The 20867-nt window shown below is 38.9% G+C and overlaps 1 protein-coding gene across 3 annotated transcripts in view; it reads left to right on the top strand.

Annotated features, from left to right (window-relative positions):
- Positions 1-14814, top strand: part of MXI1 (MAX interactor 1, dimerization protein) — an 84843-nt gene extending 70029 nt beyond the window's left edge. For all 3 annotated transcript variants that reach the window (XM_064595262.1, XM_064595261.1, XM_064595263.1), the window contains 3 exons: positions 7770-7884; positions 8500-8671; positions 13094-14814. In XM_064595262.1, the coding sequence (XP_064451332.1) occupies positions 7770-7884; positions 8500-8671; positions 13094-13257 (451 nt within the window). In that variant the 3' untranslated portion in view covers positions 13258-14814. The remainder of the gene's footprint in view (positions 1-7769; positions 7885-8499; positions 8672-13093) is intronic.
- Positions 14815-20867: the final 6053 nt, after the last annotated feature.

The raw sequence follows: 20867 nt of genomic DNA on the forward strand, positions 1-20867 counted from the left end.
TGTTTGGAGGCCCCAGTATTGTTACCTCCACATTGGTGAGTTAGAGAGTCCCAGAAATATCCACTAGAAATTATGTTACATCCCTCCTCCCCACTGTGTGTCAGTTACTCTGTTTGTTATTGGAAAAACTGAGATGACTAAAAGTATGGATTCAGTCTTGTCTAGAAAGTAACTAAAATACAGAGTGATTAGTGTGAAAATCAAGTTTTAATTTTCTGAGGAAGGGATATAGCAATGAAGGCATCATAGAAGAAACAGTAGTTTGGCTGTGGGCTGATAAATGAGTTAGATGCTCACTCAGTAGACAGTGGGAAAGGAGGACGTTCCAGCTAGAGAAATGGGTAAATATAAAAGCATATTTGGTTTGTGGAAGAGGTTTGCAAGGGTATGGGTAATGGGAAGTGAGGCAAGAAAGGTGGTAGGCAGAAGGCCAAATTATAGCATCTTCAAACATAAAAATCACTACTGGCATCTTTTAAAATTTTTACCGCATCTAGTTCAGTGACATAATAAGGAGCAGCTCATTGTTTACTGGTGATCATTGCTGTTGACTGAATAGCACTTCATCCTCTTTGTATCTCTGAGATGTAAAGACTAAATAAAATTTCAGCCTACATGGAATCTGTGGAGTTTGAGAAAGAATATTATCATTTTTTGTCATCATTAATTTATTGACTACACACTTCTCTCACCATCTCTTCTCCCCAACTCCACTTTCCATCCCTCTCTAAACCTTTGAAAATCATAATCCCAGTTATGATTCAGAAATGATGTTCTGAATTCTAAAGCTCTGTAGTGATCTCTAGTAATTTGCTCTAGTAGTTTGAACATAGATTGCTAGAGGTCTTGGGATGTGGTGTAAAATAGTGCAAGATTTATTTGAAGTCTTTTTTTTTGGCCTTAAAAGTACACTTTGCGGGGCACCTGGGTGGCTCAGTCATTAAGCGTCTGCCTTCAGCTCAGGTCAGGATCCCGGGGTCCTGGGATCGAGCCCCGCATCGGGCTCCCTGCTCCGCGGGAAGCCTGCTTCTCCCTCTCCCACTCCCCCTGCTTGTGTTCCCTCTCTCGTTGTGTCTCCCTCTGTCAAATAAATAAAATCTTAAAAAAAAAAAAAGTATACTTTGTATTATTTGTGCTTATTTTCATATAAAATAGTGTTTTCTTCAAATCTTTGAGGAAAAGTATGACTTCTGGAAGGCATACTACTGTATATTTAACCTTCTGGCTGTAAATACACTTTGGCTTTCCACCCTAAGAACTACTTAGATTTTATTGAGAGACAGTGATTTTAAAAAGTCTTCCAAGAGTGAGCAATGTTTATCTCAACTTTAACTGATTTTGTTTAATTGTATATCGATAAGCCCTTCAGTGCTAAAGTGGACAATGTGACTATAGAATAATTCATATTATTATAATATTACATGGTGTATATAATTTATATAATTTACCGTTTCATTATAACACTTGCTGATATTTCTCTCTGGTTATTTTACAAGATACCAATTGAATTAAAAGGAATGTAATGAAAGCAACTTTTTTTTTTTTTTAAATGAGAAGGGAGTCCTAGCTATTCTCCTGAATTTTTGTTTTGTTGTCCTCAAGCCCCATGACACCACAGTCAGCTCTCATGCTAGGGAAATGCCATTTACCACCATTTACCTAGTTACTACCTGACAGTTAATAGCTTATTTATTTTTTGTGAAGCAGATAATATGTAAGTTGTAAGTGAAACATGTATTTAGCACATGCTATTTTACAGGAATAGCTTGTCTCAGTTTTGTTATTTCACAAACAGAATAAGCTGAACAGCAGAATATGATCATATTTGTTTTCATAAATAAGACAGATCCATGAATAGCATGATGTACTTGATATCTGGATTCATTTTGAATGTCCTTTTTCATAAAAAAAGAGATAGGCATATATTTTTTTGTGTATCTTTAGAGATTTTCAGAAGATTCTCAACACATTATATATTAGAGAAACATTGAAATAAGAATGCGTAGGATAGGGTGCCTGGGTGGCTCAGTCATTAAGCGCCTGCCTTCGGCTCGGGTCATGATCCCCGGGTCCTGGGATCGAGCCCCACATCAGGCTCCGTGCTCCGCGGGAAGCCTGCTTCTCCCTCTCCCAGTCCCCCTGCTTGTGTTCCTGCTCTCGCTCTCTCTCTCTGTCAAATAAACAAAATCTTAAAAAAAAAAAAAAAAAAGAATGCGTAGGATAAGCAGCTAATTGCTGATTGCTGTCATGTGCAGAAGTGTTGTGTAGGGAGTTGGGAAACCTGGCCACAAGCCACTGCAGCTTTGAAGAATGTGGCTCAAGGGAGGACTCTCAGCCCATTGCGTAACATTCAGCGGAGAGGAAAGTACAAGTAGGGTCCCTATCACTTGACTTGTTTTCCATTTTGATTTACTTGGCAAAGTCTTGGTATCCTGTAGTGGAGGAATGAAAGACAAGCAAGTTCCAGTGAAGGACCGTACCTCCAAGGGCATCAGCCAATGGATGGTTTGTGAGGCCAGGCAGGTGTTAAATTTCATATTGTTGTTGGGCAGAGGGATTCGAGTTTCAGGAGACGACTTGAAAAACATCATCCTATGGTACTTGCAGTGTTTTTTCTGAAAGGGAATTCTTTCCTCTCTCTTCCCTCAACGCTGTGTGCCTTTGTGGTTGATACACCTATGCTTTAAAATATCACAGCTACTAGGAGGGGCCATTATAGCAAAATCATTTCCCCTCATGTTCTGTGATATTTCAGTTTGGCAGTAGAGTTTACAGGGTTTGAAATCAAAAGCAGCGTTGGTTCCTTCAGGGAAAAATGATCCCAGTCTACCAAAATAAAAGCCAAACAGACTCTTAATTGTTCCTTTTTCCACAGGGGCTTGCCCTTTTTGAAGGTGTGGGTTAGTTTGATAGGACCTTCTCTCCAACAAGGTTAGTCACTGGAAATCGCCTCTTCCCCTGGGTAAAACCCACTTTTAAATCTATTTTAAAACAGACCTCAAAGTGTCTTTGAAAATAAAAGCGCTTTGGCATCTCTCCATTCCCTTGCCCCCTCCCTCTTCGCAAGGAGATTCCAGTTTTCTCACAGGGGGCCCCTACTGCAGTGTCTAATCCTCATGCTAAATTAGGAAAGATTTACATTTTATAGTTTTTACTGAGCTCTCCATGTGTTGTGAAAAGTTAAATAAATGCCAACCAGGGGGCTAAATTATTTTTCTCGTTTTCCATCAAGGCTAGTTCCATAAATTTCATAATGTCAGGTTTTTCTATTGGTTGTTAGTCTGGTGTTCATCGAAACATTCAGAACATCAGCCTTAACTTTCCCCAACCTTTTTTTTTTTTTTAAATTTTAAAGATTTACTTATTTATTTTAGAGAGCACTGGTGGGCACGAGCAGGGGGAGGGGCAGAGGGAGAGGGAGAGAGAATCTCCAGCAGACTCCTCACTGAATGCAGAGCCTGACACGGGGCTCGATCTCACAACCCTGAGATTATGACCTGAGCGAAACCAAGAGTTGGATGCTCAACTGAGCCCCCAGGCACCCCCCTCACCCCCAACCTTCTTAACCTGCTTTGACTAAAGGTGCAGAACTATGCCATTCATGAATCCTTGTTCTCTATATCAGCTCTTCTACTCCTTGGAGATTTGAAAAATATCACCTCATGCTACTTGCAGATTTTTTCTCAGTGCGTGAGGATTTTCAAATCAAACCAAGGTTGTTGGTTTTTTGTTGTTGTTGTTTTCTCTCTTGTCCTCTTTTCTTCCTCCAGTGTCTTACGGCCCATGATTTGGCAACCCCATACAGGAGGCTCCTGAGCCACCAGTCACATGAGAATGAAGGCAAGAAAAGAAAGGACCAGATGGCATCAAAAGATACGCCTTTCTAGGTCGTTGGTGGTTAAGCTTGCAGTCTGGTTTACGAGCAGGGAGACTCTGAGGGAAAGGGTGGAGGGCAGCACAGCACCATTGTAAGGGAAGAAGACTTCTGCCATATAGTTTGCTTCAGTAATCTGCTGGGGAGAAAAGAGTTACACATCAAGGTGAATGAGTTTTCTGATTAGACTTCCCAGTTTACAGTCACAGGGTATCACATTGCTCTTGGAAGGGTGAATTCACCTAAAGCTGGCATAATAAGCACGTATGGAAAACTGTGTGCAGTATTTGGACGGCAGCTTTGAAGAGTGTGGCTCCTGCTTGGTCAGTTTCTGTCCTTCAACGGCAATTAACCTTTTGTTACTCTGTTCTCCAAATGTCTGATTGTCTTACAAGTATAAAAACTGGAGGAAATGACATTTGGCTCTCACAGAGAGACCTTTCCCCACAGGAGAGCAAAGGACATCGTTTACCATTCATTCTTCACACTCTTACCTATTTTAGAGGATTGTATGTATAAAACATGGAAAATGGCATCACTGGTCTTTGTGAGACATGATAACTCAGGGTATGTTTTCTTAAGCTGTAACCTGGAGCACATTTGTAATTACTTGACTGAAGAAATGTTCAGTAGTGGCTAATAAAAAATATTTTAGAGGGCAGTCTGCCTTTGCTGTTCATCTAGCCATCTTACACGTTGACTCCCCTGGCCTGGGCAGATTCTGATTTGTCAGTGCTCTTGCAGACCACCAGACGGCTGAACTTGGCTGATATTTCCATGCAGAATTCCAACTTCGTTGTTTTCCCCTGAAAGAAAAAAGTAACTTGATTTCAATATATGAACTTGAGTCCTATACTCTTTTAATTACCTTGAAAAGCCTTGCTTTTTCGTAGACAAATTCAGTATCCCTCAAGTCCAAAGTCAAGTTTCAGCTTCTCTTATAAGTCTGCTTTCTCCAGTTACAATCTCCCATTTTATTCAGATTCTGTTGCCCTGGATTTCTGTATGACTCATTTCATTATGAACGAAATGAAACCAAACAATATGTTTCATTCTGTAGTCTAGATTACAAACTCTTAAAAGTTCACGTTTCTTTTTTGACTTCTACCACTCAAGCAAGTGTGTGGAATATTGCTGAATACACAAAGTCATGTAGTAAATATATATCTCAATAAGAAGAAGAAAGAGAGGGCGCCTGGGTGGCTCGGTTGGGCGACTGCCTTCGGCTCAGGTCATGATCCTGGAGTCCTGGGATCAAGTCCCGCATCGGGCTCCCTGCTCGGCAGGGAGTCTGCTTCTCCCTCTGACCCTCTTCCCTCTCATGCTCTCTCTCAAATAAATAAATAAAATCTTTAAAAAAAAAAAAAAAAGAAGAAGAAGAAGAGAGAGAAAAAAAATAGACATTTTAATATTATGTTAGTTGATTTCTACCTAGATTTTAATATGACTTAGATCTCACAAAGCAAAAAGTGACCCACCCATTTTTTTCCTTGATGTAAAACTCTCGTAAGGAGTCATTCTGAAGTTCCTTAAACTCAATGTAAAAGATATTTCCTGTATATGCACTGAATTTCTGGGGTTAAGTAAATAAAATTGACAAGTTATTCTTGTGGCAACATGTTAACTTTACTTGTTAGTTGCTCTATTAACTTTTTTAGGTGACTGAATTCAGAGCCCCCTTGGGAGCCTCTAGTTATTAGCAAAACAACCACCAGTCTTTCTCTCCATCCTCCAGTCACATCATACGAGTGCAGTTGTGGGGCATATCCTATAATAATTCTAATGAAGAGTTTAAAGGCACTTTCTACTATGGATTTTTTTGTTTTGTTTCTTGTTTTAGTCTGCTCAACCAAAGCACTCAGTGATCATGTGAGTCCTCACTTAAGTGGTTTTCCAGTTAAAAATGAGAATTTTACTAAAGGTTCTATGATTTGGGGTAGCACAGCAGGAGAGCAGATGACTTTTAAATTGTTAAATCTCATTAAGGGGAATCCATTGATATACCTTTAATTTAGGGGAAAATTTAAAATTCCGTTATCTACATCAGATATGTCAGATTTCAGCCTGGAGCCAACTATTAGATTTGAGTTACTGAACTCAGTAAAGAGATTTGGAATGGAAATACTAATGGACCCCTAACTATAGCTGGGGTAGTGGGTATTGGAAGAATCTTGACAGTTCATTACCAAACCTCTGACCTCACTACCCTTAATCATCCTTGCTTGTCAGTGACATAATTGGTTGCTTTTTGTCTTCTCCTGCCCCGCTTTCAAATTGCTAGCATTTGAGAATTTCACTTATTATTTCTTGTGTATTAAGACCAAGAAAGCATAGTTTGGTGGGTGAACTAGTAAAACCATTTTGGCCCTCTTTGAGAGGATGATGTGTTTTGTTCCTGGTGCAATTGAGACAGTTGCTAAATTGTCAGTTATAAGTCTTTAAGGAATAAGGATAACCTGTGAACACGTTTGTGGATTTTCTTTTCAGATATACTATTTATTAATTGCTGAATTATGTTATGCCTATGAAGCACAGATCCAAAGATGTGGACTAGCATTGTTTTAGTGTACAATTATGTACCCAGAACTCTCATCATGGTGATCATAGTACCTTTAGGATATAGGGAAGGTAAATCCATGAGACTGTGTGCTGAAGTTGCCCATAGGATGGGTGGATTAAAGAATGCAATAATTTTAGTAAAGAATTTTGTCAGGGTGCCTGGGTGGCTCAGTTGTTAAGCATCTGCCTTCGGCTCAGGTCATGATCCCAAGGTCCTGGGATCAAGCCCCATGTTGGACTCCCTGCTCAGCGGGGAGCCTGCTTCTCTCTCCCTCTGCCCTCCCCTGCTTGTGCTCTCTCATTCTCTCTCTCAAATAAATAAACAAAAATCTTTAAGGGTGCCTGGGTGTCTCAGTTGGTTAAGCGACTGCCTTCGGCTCAGGTCATGATCTGGAGTCCCTGGATCGAGTCCCGCATCGGGCTCCCTGCTCAGCAGGGAGTCTGCTTTTCCCTCTGACCCTCCCCCCTCTCATGTGCTCTCTCATTCTCTCTCTCTCTCAAATAAATAAATAAAATCTTAAAAAAAAAAAATCTTTAAAAGTTTTTGTTACCTAGCTTTCTCCCATGTGTAGAAAATTGGAGGTGGGATAATGAGAGAGGGAGGAGAGAGAGAAATAAAAATTTAAAACTAATGAGCTGGTACACTGAGATATTAGGAAACAGGTGTTTATGGGTTTTTGTTTCAGTGGCTGAAATTGACCACAGAGCCATATATTTTGCCTAACCCTGTCCTAGCTGATGACACAATTTTGCTGTTTCTAATGTGTTGAATCATATGAAGTTGCCATTTTTATAAGTGAGAATTGTATATCAGAAATTTTCTGTGGTTCATCCTAATATGTAACGTGTAACACTGTAGGATGGCTACAGTTGTAGAGAGAGGTGTGTGTAAAAGATGGGAGGGGAGAAATGGAAATTCGGGAGCAATTTATACCCCGTGGGAGTACTCCAGCTGAAAACTGCTACTCTAGCCTGTGGTTCTAGGCATTCAAAATCAAATACAGTTAATTGCCCTAGTATGCTTTCCTACTTCCACATTAATACAGTTGGAGACAGTTTATGGGGTGGCTTAAAAAGTAAATCAACTCTGACAGAGATTACCACTGGGGATGATGATCTGAAGTGACCGTGTCTGCAGAGTACAACAGAAATGGCAGCGACTGAAAACCAGTAGGCATGCCCGTACTTGCACGTACTTTGAAATTGAAGAATTAGGGGCGTAACATGGATTGAGACTAAATAATCTGTGAATTATTATTTATCTTAAAATGGGTTTTAGGATGTTTCTAGTGGAATATTCAGGCTGTGCTGATTTGGTTTTTGTTGTCTTTTGTAGACGAGCTCATCTGCGCCTGTGTTTAGAACGCTTAAAAGTTCTGATTCCACTAGGACCAGACTGTACCAGGCACACAACACTTGGTTTGCTTAACAAAGCCAAAGCACACATCAAGGTGAGAATTTCTTTCATATTTGTACATGATTGTCTCAGCCCTTGTTTCATTATAAGCAATGATTCCTATTCATAAACATCAGCTAGCTCACTGTGCCCTCCTTAATAACTGACCTCAAGAGGAATCTTCCTGAAAACTTATCAGCTAACCTGATGGGAGCAACGTAACCTGATTAAATTGTTTTGACAGCATGGTCATCTGAGGAGCTGGGAATACTAGGAAACTAACAATACTCTGCTGACCGGCAGAAGGAAGGCAGTTGTGCCCTCTGGTGGAGATGACTTTATTTGGCTGTGTCCCTCAGTATTTTTCCATCAAACTACCGAGTGCAGAGCAAGGTTTTCTTTCATGGAGATAACTTTACAGACTTTGAGAATTTCATACCGTTCTAGTAGCGTAGCATTCATTACGCACACAGAAAAAAAAAGTGAAGAAAGAACTATTTTGGTGTTTAAAAATATGTATTTATGTATGTTTTTATATACACACACACATATGTACTTGTATATTCATTCATATTTTCTCTACCAAAGAAGAAATCTTTTAAGTTGTTAGGTAAAAATGAATTTTATTGTTTGTACTGGACTGTACACAAGTATCATTTTATCATTTTAGAAACTTGAAGAAGCTGAAAGGAAGAGCCAGCACCAGCTAGAGAACTTGGAACGAGAACAGAGATTTTTAAAGCGGCGACTGGAACAGCTGCAGGGTCCTCAGGAGATGGAACGAATACGAATGGACAGCATTGGATCAACTATTTCTTCAGATCGTTCTGATTCAGAGCGAGGTAGGCAGTTTGCTTCTTCCCTAATGAAATACTAAGCATCCCTGTATCTAAATTTAGGCAGGGTAAGTTGGAAAACACTGTATTTGCTTTCTTCTCTTTAGCCAGTACTGCACCATTCTGGCTTTTGTGCAATCACAACATTGTCTAGCAATGCCTGAATGAACTATAAAACTTTTTTTCCTTATTATGTAGGTATATATTTTTAACTTTCTACTTTGAAACAATTTTTTTAAAGATTTTATTTGAGAGAGAGACAAAGATAGTGACAGAGAACGTGAGCTGTGAGGAGAAAGAGAAGCAGACTCCCCGCTGAGCAGGGAGCCCGACGCAAGGCTCAATCCCAGGACCCAGGGATCATGACCTGAGCCGAAGACAGACGCATAACCGACTGAGCCACCCAGGCGACCCTCTACTTTGAAACAATTTTAAACTTACAGAGAAGTTGTGTCTTCTGTAGAAAATTGTAGAGTTCTCATATACTCTTCACCCAGGTTTCCCTACTGTTGACATCTTTTGTAGACATAATACAATCACTGCAACCAGAAAATTAACATTCATGTAATTTTATTAATCTATAGACCTTACTCAAATTTCACCAGTTTTCCCACTAATGGCCTTTGTCTGATCTAGGATCCAATGCAGGATCCAATATTGCATTAGATAGTTCCTCTGAATCTATGACCGTGACACTTTTGAAGAGTATTGGCCAGTTATTTTATTTTTTTTGGCCAGTTATTTTATACAGTGTCTCTCAAGTGTCTGATGTTTTCTCATTAAGTTGAGGTTATACATTTAGGAGGAAGAAATACCACAGAGTGATTTGTGCCCTTCTCAATTCATTATATTAGGAAGATACATGATGTTGATATGTTTTATAATTGGTGATGTTAATTTTTATGTCTATATTTTATTTTTTTTTAAAGATTTTATTTATTTGACAGCGAGACAGCGAGAGAGGGAACACTAAGCAGGGGGAGTGGGAGAGGGAGAAGCAGGCTTCCCGCAGAGCAGGGAGCCTGATGTGGGGCTCGATCCCAGGACCTGGGGATCATGACCCGAGCCGAAAGCAGACGCTTAATGACTGAGCCACCCAGGCGCCCCGATGTCTATATTTTAAAGTACCACACCCTTCATTTCTCTTTTCATCTGTCCCAGAACATTTGTCTTTGGCAGAATGAAAGACCAAGAATCAACCAAAAATTTTGTTTGAATTTTACTGATCTGTTCATCTAAAGCTCCCACCACATCAGGCCTCACAACACAGTAGAAGATCCCAGAGGTGAACTCTCAGGATTTTAAGCTTTATAATTAGGGAAAATAGAGCTCACAAGATCTTGAGGTTTCTAAAACAAAAAAGGAATTGTTTGTAAAATTTGTTTTGACTTTTTATCATGGAAATTTTCAAACATACACAAAAGTAGAATAGAATATTGAATTCTCACGTACCCATCATCCAGTTTGAACAGCTGACAACATTCTGCCATTCTTGTTTCATTGATTCACCATCCCCTCATCCTCACCGTTTTTCTGGAATGTTTTAAGTCAAATCCCAGATAACATTATCATTTTGTCCCTAAATACTTCAGTATGTATCTTTAATAAATGGGACTTAAAAAATAACCATAAGGCTATTATATCCCACAAAATTAATAAAATCAGATAATCTTATTTAATGTCTAATACCATCAATTTCTGATAGATTTTCTCAAAGATGGCATTTTACCATTGGTGTGTTTGAATTAGAATCCAAACAGTCCATATTGCATTTGTTTGTGCCTTTTAGGATACTTTTCATCTGTAATAGTTCTCACTTCCACATTTTTTTCTCCCCAGTGCCATTTATTTGTTGTAGAAACAATCATTTTGGGGCACTTGGGTGGCACAATCGGTTGAGCATCTGACTCTTGGTTTCAGCTCAGATAGTGATCTCGGGGTAGTGAGATCAGTCCCCCATGTCAGGCTCTGTGCGGAGTCTGCTTGGGATTCTCTCTCCCTCTATCCCTCTCCCCACTGTCCGCTCTCTCTCTCTTATATAAATAAATAAATCTTAAAGAAATAAAAAGGAACAGAGTCATTTTTCTTATCGAACTTCCCATGTTCTAGATTTGGCTGATTGAATCCGCATGGCATCATTTAACATATTCTTCTGTCCCTCCTATTTCCTGTAAACTGGTTGGTGGATCTAGTGGCTTGATTAAATTCAGGTTCTTTTTTTGAGGCAAGAATACTTCATAGGTGGTGCTGACACATTTATGCAAATCTCAACCTTTCACTTGATAGTAATCATTAATGATGGTCCCCATTATTATTTTATTAGGTATTACAAATAGTATTTTCTAATCCTGTCATTCTTTCTGCATTTATTAACTTTTTAAAATAAGATTTCCTCATCAACTTTTTTGGTTACCCTGAAATCAAGTCCATATAGGGAAGATGGGATAAATGCTTTTTAAAAATTTTTGTGGTTTTTTTTTTGTCAATTTTCTCAATTAATGAATCGGTGTCTTAGCAACCTCCAGAGGTAACAGGGTTTTTTTGTTTTGCTATTTGGTTTTGATTATCTTATGAACTCCTAGGTTTTCATGTTTTGAATGTGTTCCAATCCATGGTAGTCTTCTTTTTATTCTCTTTAATACTCAAATTTCCCATATTCCATAGAAACATTTCAAATTGATTTTTCAGCCCTTTTAACACAACCCTAGGAGTCCTTGGGTTTGTTGTTGTTGTTTTGCTGTTTAAGTTTGTTTTTATGTGGCACTCAGTTTTAGAGAACAAAAGTTTAACCAGAGGCAGCAGCAGGAACCTCAGGGACGTGCTACATTTATGAATGACAGTGAGGTGTAGAAGGAATGAACCCAAATTAAGAGGCAGACCTTGATCCTAGTCTTTCTTCTGCTGGTTACTAGCTGTGTGACTCTGTCAGGTCTGCAGGCTTTAGCTGCCCTTCCTGCTGTTAACTCCTCCTCGTACCCACCCCACCTCCAAATTTGAGAAAGAGTGTGTCTTCATCATTATAGTTCTCATTTTTTTAGTAGTCCTCATGTGTTACTACTACCTCTTCCCCTGTTCTTATCTTGAAGTCCTCTTTCCCAGTGTTACAAGGGACTTTTAGTAATATCTCTAGTTCATTTGGCTAGTGCAGTCTTTCATTTTACTTTGTTATGATTGAGTACAGCAAGCTCTGTTGGATAGGGTGTTTTGATTCTATTTTCCAATTGTAGGTTGGATGAGTATTCTGTGATACCGGGAAACACCACGTAGCCTGTGAAGCATTATGGATGTAAAACAAATAGTTATGAATTCATAGGATTGTTTGTACAGCTTGTTTGGACAGATGCCTGCATTTTAGAAACAGATTTCTAAACCTTTTTGAAGCAACAAGCCCTTTTGAAAATTATACTCTTTGAAATAACTTACTCTGTCTTCTTGGGCTCAGCAAGAATTCACTTTTCCTAAAAGCAGTTGTGATCAGTATGAACTCTTAGAGCCAGTGCCAGATATGAAACATCAGACTTTGAGCTTAAAAGAATTGAAGGATCTTGAGTTCGTTCTAACTGTTATGGGAGAGAACAGTTTTTCAACTGCCTCTTGGTTTTTAAAATGTGTATTTTATGTAGTATTGGTGATTGTATATGTAGTATTTAACAAACTGTTGATAGCTGGTCATATGTGTTTAGGGATTTTTAAAAAAAATCATGTTTGATTTTGAAGTAAAGTTAAATACCATTACTGAAATGCCTTTACTGTAATCTTTGCTATTGATCTCACTATAACTCAGAAGTTTTTAAGGCTCACACCCTCCTTTCAAGCTATATTTGATGCAAGAAAATCAAATCAAACTGAAGACAAATCCCTCAGAGTTCACTCTCTAATGACTGGCTTAGTTCCGTTACTGAATAGTCAGAGGTCTTTATGATGAATCCTCGAAGTCTGTAGAACTGTCTGTAGGATGAGACTGCCAAAGGCAAGAATAAACGGATAAATTTTCTAGTTCATCTATACTGTTGATGCTTTTTCTCCTCTTTAAGGCAAGTCTGATTAATAAACAACACTGAGAATTAGTGTCTAGTTTAATGCAAAACAGATGTTGTGAAACCACTTGGGGTTGGGATCTTTTAATATTAAGCACTAATTCCCAAATAGGCTGAGTGCTTTTGGTGGGAGGTCCAGACGCACTGGCGTCAAAGGCTTTAGTAAACTTGCTGACTGAGACCACCACTGGATAGCAGACATTCCCCTTTGCAAAATATATCCGTGTGTCTCTTCACCTTCAGTTACTCCTGTTATCCAGAGATCACGGATAATAAGCTTGTGTGATAATTATTTGACACTACAAAAAATGACCACTTTTTCTTATGCCCTTTCCTCATTAGTTTTTGAAAGTGCAGATTACTAATGTTCTTCCTTTTTTCTCTTTGGCAGAGGAGATTGAAGTGGATGTTGAAAGCACAGAGTTCTCCCATGGAGAAGTGGACAATATCAGTACCACCAGCATCAGTGACATTGATGACCACAGCAGCCTGCAGAGTATTGGGAGTGACGAGGGTTACTCCAGTGCCACTGTCAAACTTCCGTTCACTTCCTAGAACCCAGCACGACATAACAGTGCAGGGCAGAATACTCACTGGGCCAGTTCAGTCCAAACAGTCTCTTAAATTGGGTTCATGATGCAGTCTCCTCTTTAAAACGAAACAAAACTATACTTGAACAAAAGGGTCAAAAGACCTCTATGTAAGCAATTACTTAGCAAAAAGTGGGGCAGAGCCTCCCCAGCAGAACAAATACTCACAATATTCGTATTTGAAAATCACAGTTTCTAATGGCAGCAGAAAACTTGGAGAAATTTTCTTGATTTAGTTGATTTGAAAGAGGACATTGGAGATTCTGTCCTCTTTTTCTTCTGTAGTTTGCTCACAATACAATGAGTAGACACATTTAAGGATGGGGTTATGAACCCTTCCTGAGTTTTATGGTCCTAAAAACAAAATCAAACCTATAGTAATGAGAAGACAAGATAATCAGGCATTAACTTGGATAGCTGAACAGCTATTAAAACTCAGCCTGGGACAGCTTATCATGAAGCCTGTGGATGATCAATTCTTGAAAGAAAAAAAAAAAAAAGCAAGCTCATTTCATGCTCTGCAAAAGGAGAGACTCCCATGAAGCCTTTTGAAAGGGATCATCATGCAGCTCAGCTTTCTGTTGGATTCCATGCTAAGCAAGCTAACCTTATCCTGCATTGTTAGCAGTAGGGCACCCAACCGCCAGCTCGACAGTCAGCTGCCCTTAGGCCCTTGGGCAGCATGGGGCAGTGTGTGTCTAATAGCCTCTACCACACAGGGCCTAGGAGTTCGGACTGAGGGGCCAGAAGGAAAAAGCTCTCCATGCCTCTGTGTCTGCGTGGGCCAGAAGAGTTGTGCACGCAGAGTAGCAGGCCAAGGTCTGAGCCATGGCAGCATTTTTATTTCAGATTTTGATAACTGTTTGTATGTGTTGAAAACCAAAATGACATCTTTTTAAAGCTTGTCCATAAAAAAACATCGATGTCTTTTATAGTGGAAAAACACATGGGAAAAAAATCATCTATTTTGATGGAGCATTTGATAATGATGAAACACCTCACACCTCACTCTTTATAGTGCACAAAATGAATGAGGTCTGGGCTAGGTAGAAAAAAGGTCAGTGCTGTTTTTATTTTCTTTTAGAATCATTACCTTTTACCAGCTTTTAACCATCTGCTATCTGTAGTAGACACACTATAATACTTCACGTAGTTAAGTTCGGCACTTGTCTCGTTTTATTGTGAAGATCTGCGTCCATTCTCCTACAAGCAATCTCTCTCCTTCCTCACAGTCCCACTGTGCAGGTGCTATTGTTGCTCTTATACCAATATTTCCAGAAATGTTTTAAGTGAAATTTCTTTTCTAGCCTGCACTTTGACGTCATGTGTTCCCTTTGTCTTTCAAAATCCAAGGTGTTCTCCACTCCCCACCCCCACCCCCCTTTACCCCAGGAAGCCTTCTTGGACCCCTTACCCCTGGCTCTTTGGACTTTGTATACTTTGAATAATTTAACTACCCTTAATTACTTAAAAAAAAAAAGCTTTATGATTTTCATAACTTATTGCTGATTTTAATGGGTTGTTAATTTCAGTCCTGTAGTTTTATTTTGTTTAGATAGGGCTGGCCAAGGAAAAAGAAAATAAAGACAACCATATTTAGCAGTGCAGTTGAGTTGTGTGTGTAATGTTAGACTATCCTTTGTAAGTAGCACTTTAACAGCTTTCCCTGCTTCTATGTATGAAGTGTACCATCTTGGTCATACACAAGGCCTCAGCATATACTTACTTGTTTTTGTGCTCTTCCTGTGCCTCCAAAAATATTTTATCCTTGATTGTGCTATGTTTGAGTGGAAGAAATTCTTTGAAGTAGATGTGTGGAAAACTGCATGCCTTTAGAAGCCCATTATTAGAACTTGCTACTCCAGGTGCTGGGGACTTAATGAAAAACATGATAAATTCATTTCTCTGGCCCAGGTAAATTATTTCTGGTTTCACTTATACTTACTCCTGGCTGGGTCAAAATGTTGCTCTATGTATTTGCTTACTTTTGACTTTCCCAAGGGAGACAGTTTAAAGACTCTGCTAACTACCATGGAAAGTAAGTGGAAGCAAGGATTAAGCTTCCATTTTGTTATTCCCACGGCATTCACCTGCATCACTTGCCTAGGGCTGAAATTTCGGACTTCATTCAGGAGAACTTGAGGTGCTGCCATTTTGTTGTTTAGGTACAGGCTGGTGGGCTGGGAAGCCTTTGTCACAAATCTATAGTACTATTTCACCTGCCCTCTAAATTACTCCTTCCCTGGGTTTGTTTTCCTTGTGGGAGGGGAGTGGATTGTATGACGAGTAAGAAGTATTAATTTTTTAAAAGACAAATTGACTTTGAAGATATAAAAGTTAATTGCAAGAAATAAAAATTGTGAATGAAGAATACCCGAGTGCTTTTTGTACCACCCTTCTCTATGAAGGAAAAAATAAGAATGAGCATCCACACCTTGAGAAGCAACTATGTCCTAAATGTTTGAGTTGATACACGACTTCAGTAGTCTAGAATTAATGGCAATTTGAGTCATTGCCATTTCCTGTTCTATAAACAGGTGCCTTCTTGACCGATAACTCCACGTAACCTAACTGCAGATGGTTTAACATACCCGATGATCTTAACTGCTTCAGGTAGGACACAAAGCCATTTATTATCTGTTAATAACTTTTTAGCGTATCCGTTTGGCTACATAACGATCCATTTAAATTTAAAATAAGTCTGGAAGTTCCTGTTTAGTCCCCACCCACTAACCTGAGTTAAGGTACCCTTTATGTAAGATGCCTGAGTAATGTATTAATAGATGGAGGTAAATCTTCAGTGCATATTTATTACCAAAGAAGATTCTGATGGAGTCAGACTGTAGTTCCTGATTAGAATAGGTATGAGAACTCTGGTAGAAATGCTTTTTCTAATCCCCGTGGCAATGACAGCTTTTAGCCTTATGAAGGGATTTTAAAAGGCAGTGTTAGGCAAAATTTCCTAACGTAAGGACACATTGCCTCCTGGGTCATTTCTCACAAGAAAATTGTTTAACCTCTTGGGGAAGGTTCTTCGTTTTCTTCCACGTGAAGAAGCAGTAGCTGCCTTTTTTCCCTTTATTATCCTCCCACCTCAAAAATTCTATACTCCCTACCAACAATAGCATAATGTGGGAAGAACAGGGTTTTTTGGGTCGCATTTAAATCCTAGTTCTAGTATTTGCTAAGGACTCTGGGCAAGTTAATTTCTTCATGGAGCCTGTTTCCTCCTGAAAAGTTGTTACAAATACTACCTCTATCTTGAAAGGTTTTAAGGATTAAAACTGATATATGTAAATCCCCACACATACTCAGTCTAGGAGTTTGTAGCACCAAAGTAAGAAGTTTGTACTTCTCCTTTCTCTGATGAATGCCACCTTCTAATTTCTTCATCCTTAATCTTGAATTTTAGTTATTCTGACTCTGGGTCTTGCAGAAAAAGACTATTTCTAATAAATAAAATGGTTCATTTTCACAGAATTCCATGACAGGTTATACTTTGTAAGAAGTCAATTTTGATGTCCTATAGATTTTTTTAAATAAAGACTTTATAAGATTGATGTATCAGCGGTTTTAGTGATTACCTGGTCTTTCTAAAAAAAAGACTAACCTGAGCTTGAATCTGTTAAACACTAGTAGTAACCACTGCATAATGCCCTAGTTAATATTTAGTGCTGGCCTTGCCAAGAAAAAAAATCTTGGCCCGTGTACTAGATCTAATAGGAAACTGGTTTTCTTGTGGAATACATCTGATTCTTCCAAATATTAAGTGTGGCTCAAAATACATGTACTGGCTGACAACCTCACTTCTTGGTTCTGTTTTACCTTTCTATACTGTCATAAATTATTAGGGGAAATGGCTTAGATGAAGCTCTTTTAAAGTACTGCCAACTACTTATAATTTCGAAATTTTTTTCCATTTCCTCAAGCTCTTAGTTCTTTGTTATGGAGGAATGCTTGAAGTCTTTATTGGTAGGGCAGTAACTGGGCTATTTATCTCAGATTTTCACATCAGGGCAAAAAAACAGCACTGTAGAGACATAAAAGCCATAAGATAGCTCTAAAATGCGTATTAAAAATACAAATTTAAGAAGCTAGTTGCTCCTAAACTAGCAGCTTTATCACACTCTGGAAGCTATGTCAACTAAACCTGACCGTGCTTTTGGAGGGACAAACCTGGTAAAAGGGGATACTTACTCCTTCCTGCATACTTCTGAGCAATGAACAATTGGACAATTACCATCTATTAAAAACTACCCTAGCTGCAGGTCTCAGGCTTCAACTCTAGTTTTCCCAGGATATAGAGTCAAGTGTCTTCCAAGGCTGAAGTGCATTTCTGACCTTCTCTGGGCAGAAATGCACTGCATCTTGCTCAAGTGAGTACAGGGCTTGAAAGGGGAAAACACAAAAACACATCCGTTTTCACCAAGAAAGGCAAAATCATGAGCCAGCAAAATAATAAACATGACTTTGGGCCTCTAGTTGAGAAAGTAGCTCTTCAAACAAAAAACCTTTTCTCTTAATGCATGTAACTGTGGCTCCTTTAGCTGTGATCTTAAAGTAACCGGGAAAACAAATTACAATTTTAATAATTTCAGTAACTTAAATCTGTACTGGTTTCATAAAAGTGAATTGGTGAAGTGCCTGGTGTAGTAAGTAAAATGTCCGTTTTTATTTCCTGGGAACTGAAAGATGACTCTATCCAAAATTTGGTATTTTTAGCTAGTCCAGCTGTCAACTACCACAAACCCAATAGTATTCTCAGATCTGCTTTACCCCACTCAAGGCCACAGAAGAACCACCTTTATATATACTTAAGCTGAAAGGCAAAAAAGGCAATCAAAGAACCTCACAGAACTCTTAACACCTTCATCTTAAATTTTACTTTCTGTTGGCTGGGCCAAGACAAATTCTCAGAATGCCAATATTAGTCTCTGCACATTTTAAGGTATTTAAAAACATATCTATACATAAAAAATCATAGTATAAGGGGATTCAATTACTTGTGTTGTTTGTTTAAACTGTGGTATTACCTGTTCTATTGCCTGCTATGTTCTTCCTCTCCACTGTAGTAAAAATTCAGTTTAACTTGCAGCTCTAAAACCCTAGATATAAAGAATGTTTACATTTACTGTTGAACAGGTAAATTACCATTTATACTAACCGGTTGCTTCATAGTATAATACAAATAATACAATTCAGCAGATATTTTTTTTTTTAAAGATTTTATTTATTTATTTATTGGAGAGCGAGCGAGAGAGAAACAGCATGAGAGAGGAGAGGGTCAGAGGGAGAGGCAGTCTCCCCGCTGAGCTGGGAGCCCGATGCGGGACTCGATCCCAGGACCCTGGGATCATGACCTGAGCTGAAGGCAGTCGCTTAACCAACTGAGCCACCCAGGCGCCCCTGATGCCTAATCTTAATAATTGGGCTAAGGAAATTGCCCATTAGTAATTTTTCCTTCATTTCAAAAATCAAAGTGTTTTTTTTTTTAAAGATTTTTATTTATTTATTTGAGAGAATGAGAGACAGCACGAGAGGGAAGAGGGTCAGAGGGAGAAGCAGACCCCCTGCTGAGCAGGGAGCCCGATGTGGGACTCGATCCCGGGACTCCAGGATCATGACCTGAGCCGAAGGCAGTCGCTTAACCAACTGAGCCACCCAGACGCCCCAAAGTGTTTTTACATTTAATGTAAAACATGGTTCTAGGCCAGGGATGCACATCAGAATCACCTGTGGTGTTTGTCAGAAACAGACATACTTTGGCCTAAATAGGTCTGGAATAGGACCCAGATCCAGAAATCCCGCTTTTAATTTTAAGCAAGCATTAGGGTAACTTTATTATAACTTGTACTCCCTTCCCATCAGAGGCATGCCCTAAAATATTCTAATATAAAAATTTTAACTTCTACTGGCATGTACTTAATATATAACTTTGGTAATTCGACAGCAGTTCAGTAATACATTTATAATTAGAGGCTTCAGATTATAAGCAATGGGCATTGTTAATGTGAATTGTCATTGTTAAGGTTAGGGAAAAAAGTCACCATTACCACTTGGCACAGTAAATAGCAAACACTTCTACAGTGTTTACCATGTCAGGTATTGTAAGCAATTTACACATATTAACTCACCACTCATCCTTACAACCTAACGAAACTGGAATCTTCATTCTACAGCTGAGAAAGCTAAGACAAGTTACACACAAGGTAAAAATGAGGGGCCAGGATTCTAAAGCAGTCTGGCTCCTGAGTCCTCAGCTCTTCCAGGATGGCCTTTCTGCATGTTAATTAAAAAAGCATTTATTGTCTGTGATACTAAAATGTAATTATTTGGGGGGTATCACGACTGTTCTTCCCTTGAAATGATCAGTAACAAAATGTCAAATTTTGAGAAGATCCATGCAACCACAGCTACTTGGGGGCTGTACATGACTCACATCATGAACTCATTCTGAGTTTCAGAGCTTCAAGACTCCCTTCTTGGCGGGGAAACTACATTAAATTTTATAACAGAGTGTTATATATATAACAAAGTCATATTTGGTTTTAGAGTATTGAACTTAGCCACCTTCACTTGTAAAATATCACTGGTTATCATGCTTCTCATGAAAGCATCACACTAGGAGATAGGTGCTCCATCCCCCCGGGGGATCCTTTTAGTTTAGTCCAGACACATGATCATTATCTTGACACTAGGACTTTTCAAAGTGCCACATCTAGGTCTTTTGACACAGGGACTCCTGATCTCATATTTTTTAATGTTTTATATAGTATGGTCACCTTTATTCCTTTTCTCTCTCCTGCAAAGCCCCTCCAGTAAAATTAATGTGCAGAAAGGAAGCCCTTGGGTCAAAGGAGATACAAGTTTCAACATTAAGAGTCTTGCCTATACAAGTAACAGCTAAATTACTACTCCAACAAACATACCAAGGTAATCTCACCAAAACCCATTCTGTGTGGTCACACCATTGTACCAAATTTCTTTCCAAGTGCTTTTGAATTTAAAGGGTTCCCTTGCAACCCTTCAAAGATACCATTATTAATTCTTAAGAGATTTATTACACTGGTAACAAGAACAGTATATTTTTTAGGAGTTCTTCAGGCTAAGTAGTCTTATTCTGCTGTAATTTGTGCCTTGTATTTAAAAAAGACTTCACCTTTCATTCTGTCCTACATGTTCTACCCTGTGGCCATAAATTATAGGAAGGAAAACTGATCCTCCTGGGTTGGGAGAGGTGAAGGGGCAAGATAAAGAATTCTAGTTCTCGTCACTGTCCTAAGTTTCAATTTGCCAAAATATTTAAGTCATTAAAATTTTTATTGTCTCCTTTTACCAAAAATGTACAAACACGTCTATACACAGCACAAGCCCTTAAGATAAAAATAGTTTGTCCTTTAGGATCCAATTTCTTATGTCTAATGGAAGAAGTACGTAAGAATTTATTGAAACCTTTATCACATACTCAATATTCTCTTCTGTGGAAATGATGAATGCAAGCAAGAAGACTGAAGCTTAATCACTATCAGTGCTGCCAGCTAGGACTTCACCACCCTTCTGGTAACACACCCTGGA

Source organism: Mirounga angustirostris, unplaced genomic scaffold (assembly GCF_029215605.1).
Source record: "Mirounga angustirostris isolate CCGP_5_RB_7025 unplaced genomic scaffold, mMirAng1.0.hap1 SCAF_6, whole genome shotgun sequence".
NCBI lineage: Eukaryota > Metazoa > Chordata > Mammalia > Carnivora > Phocidae > Mirounga > Mirounga angustirostris.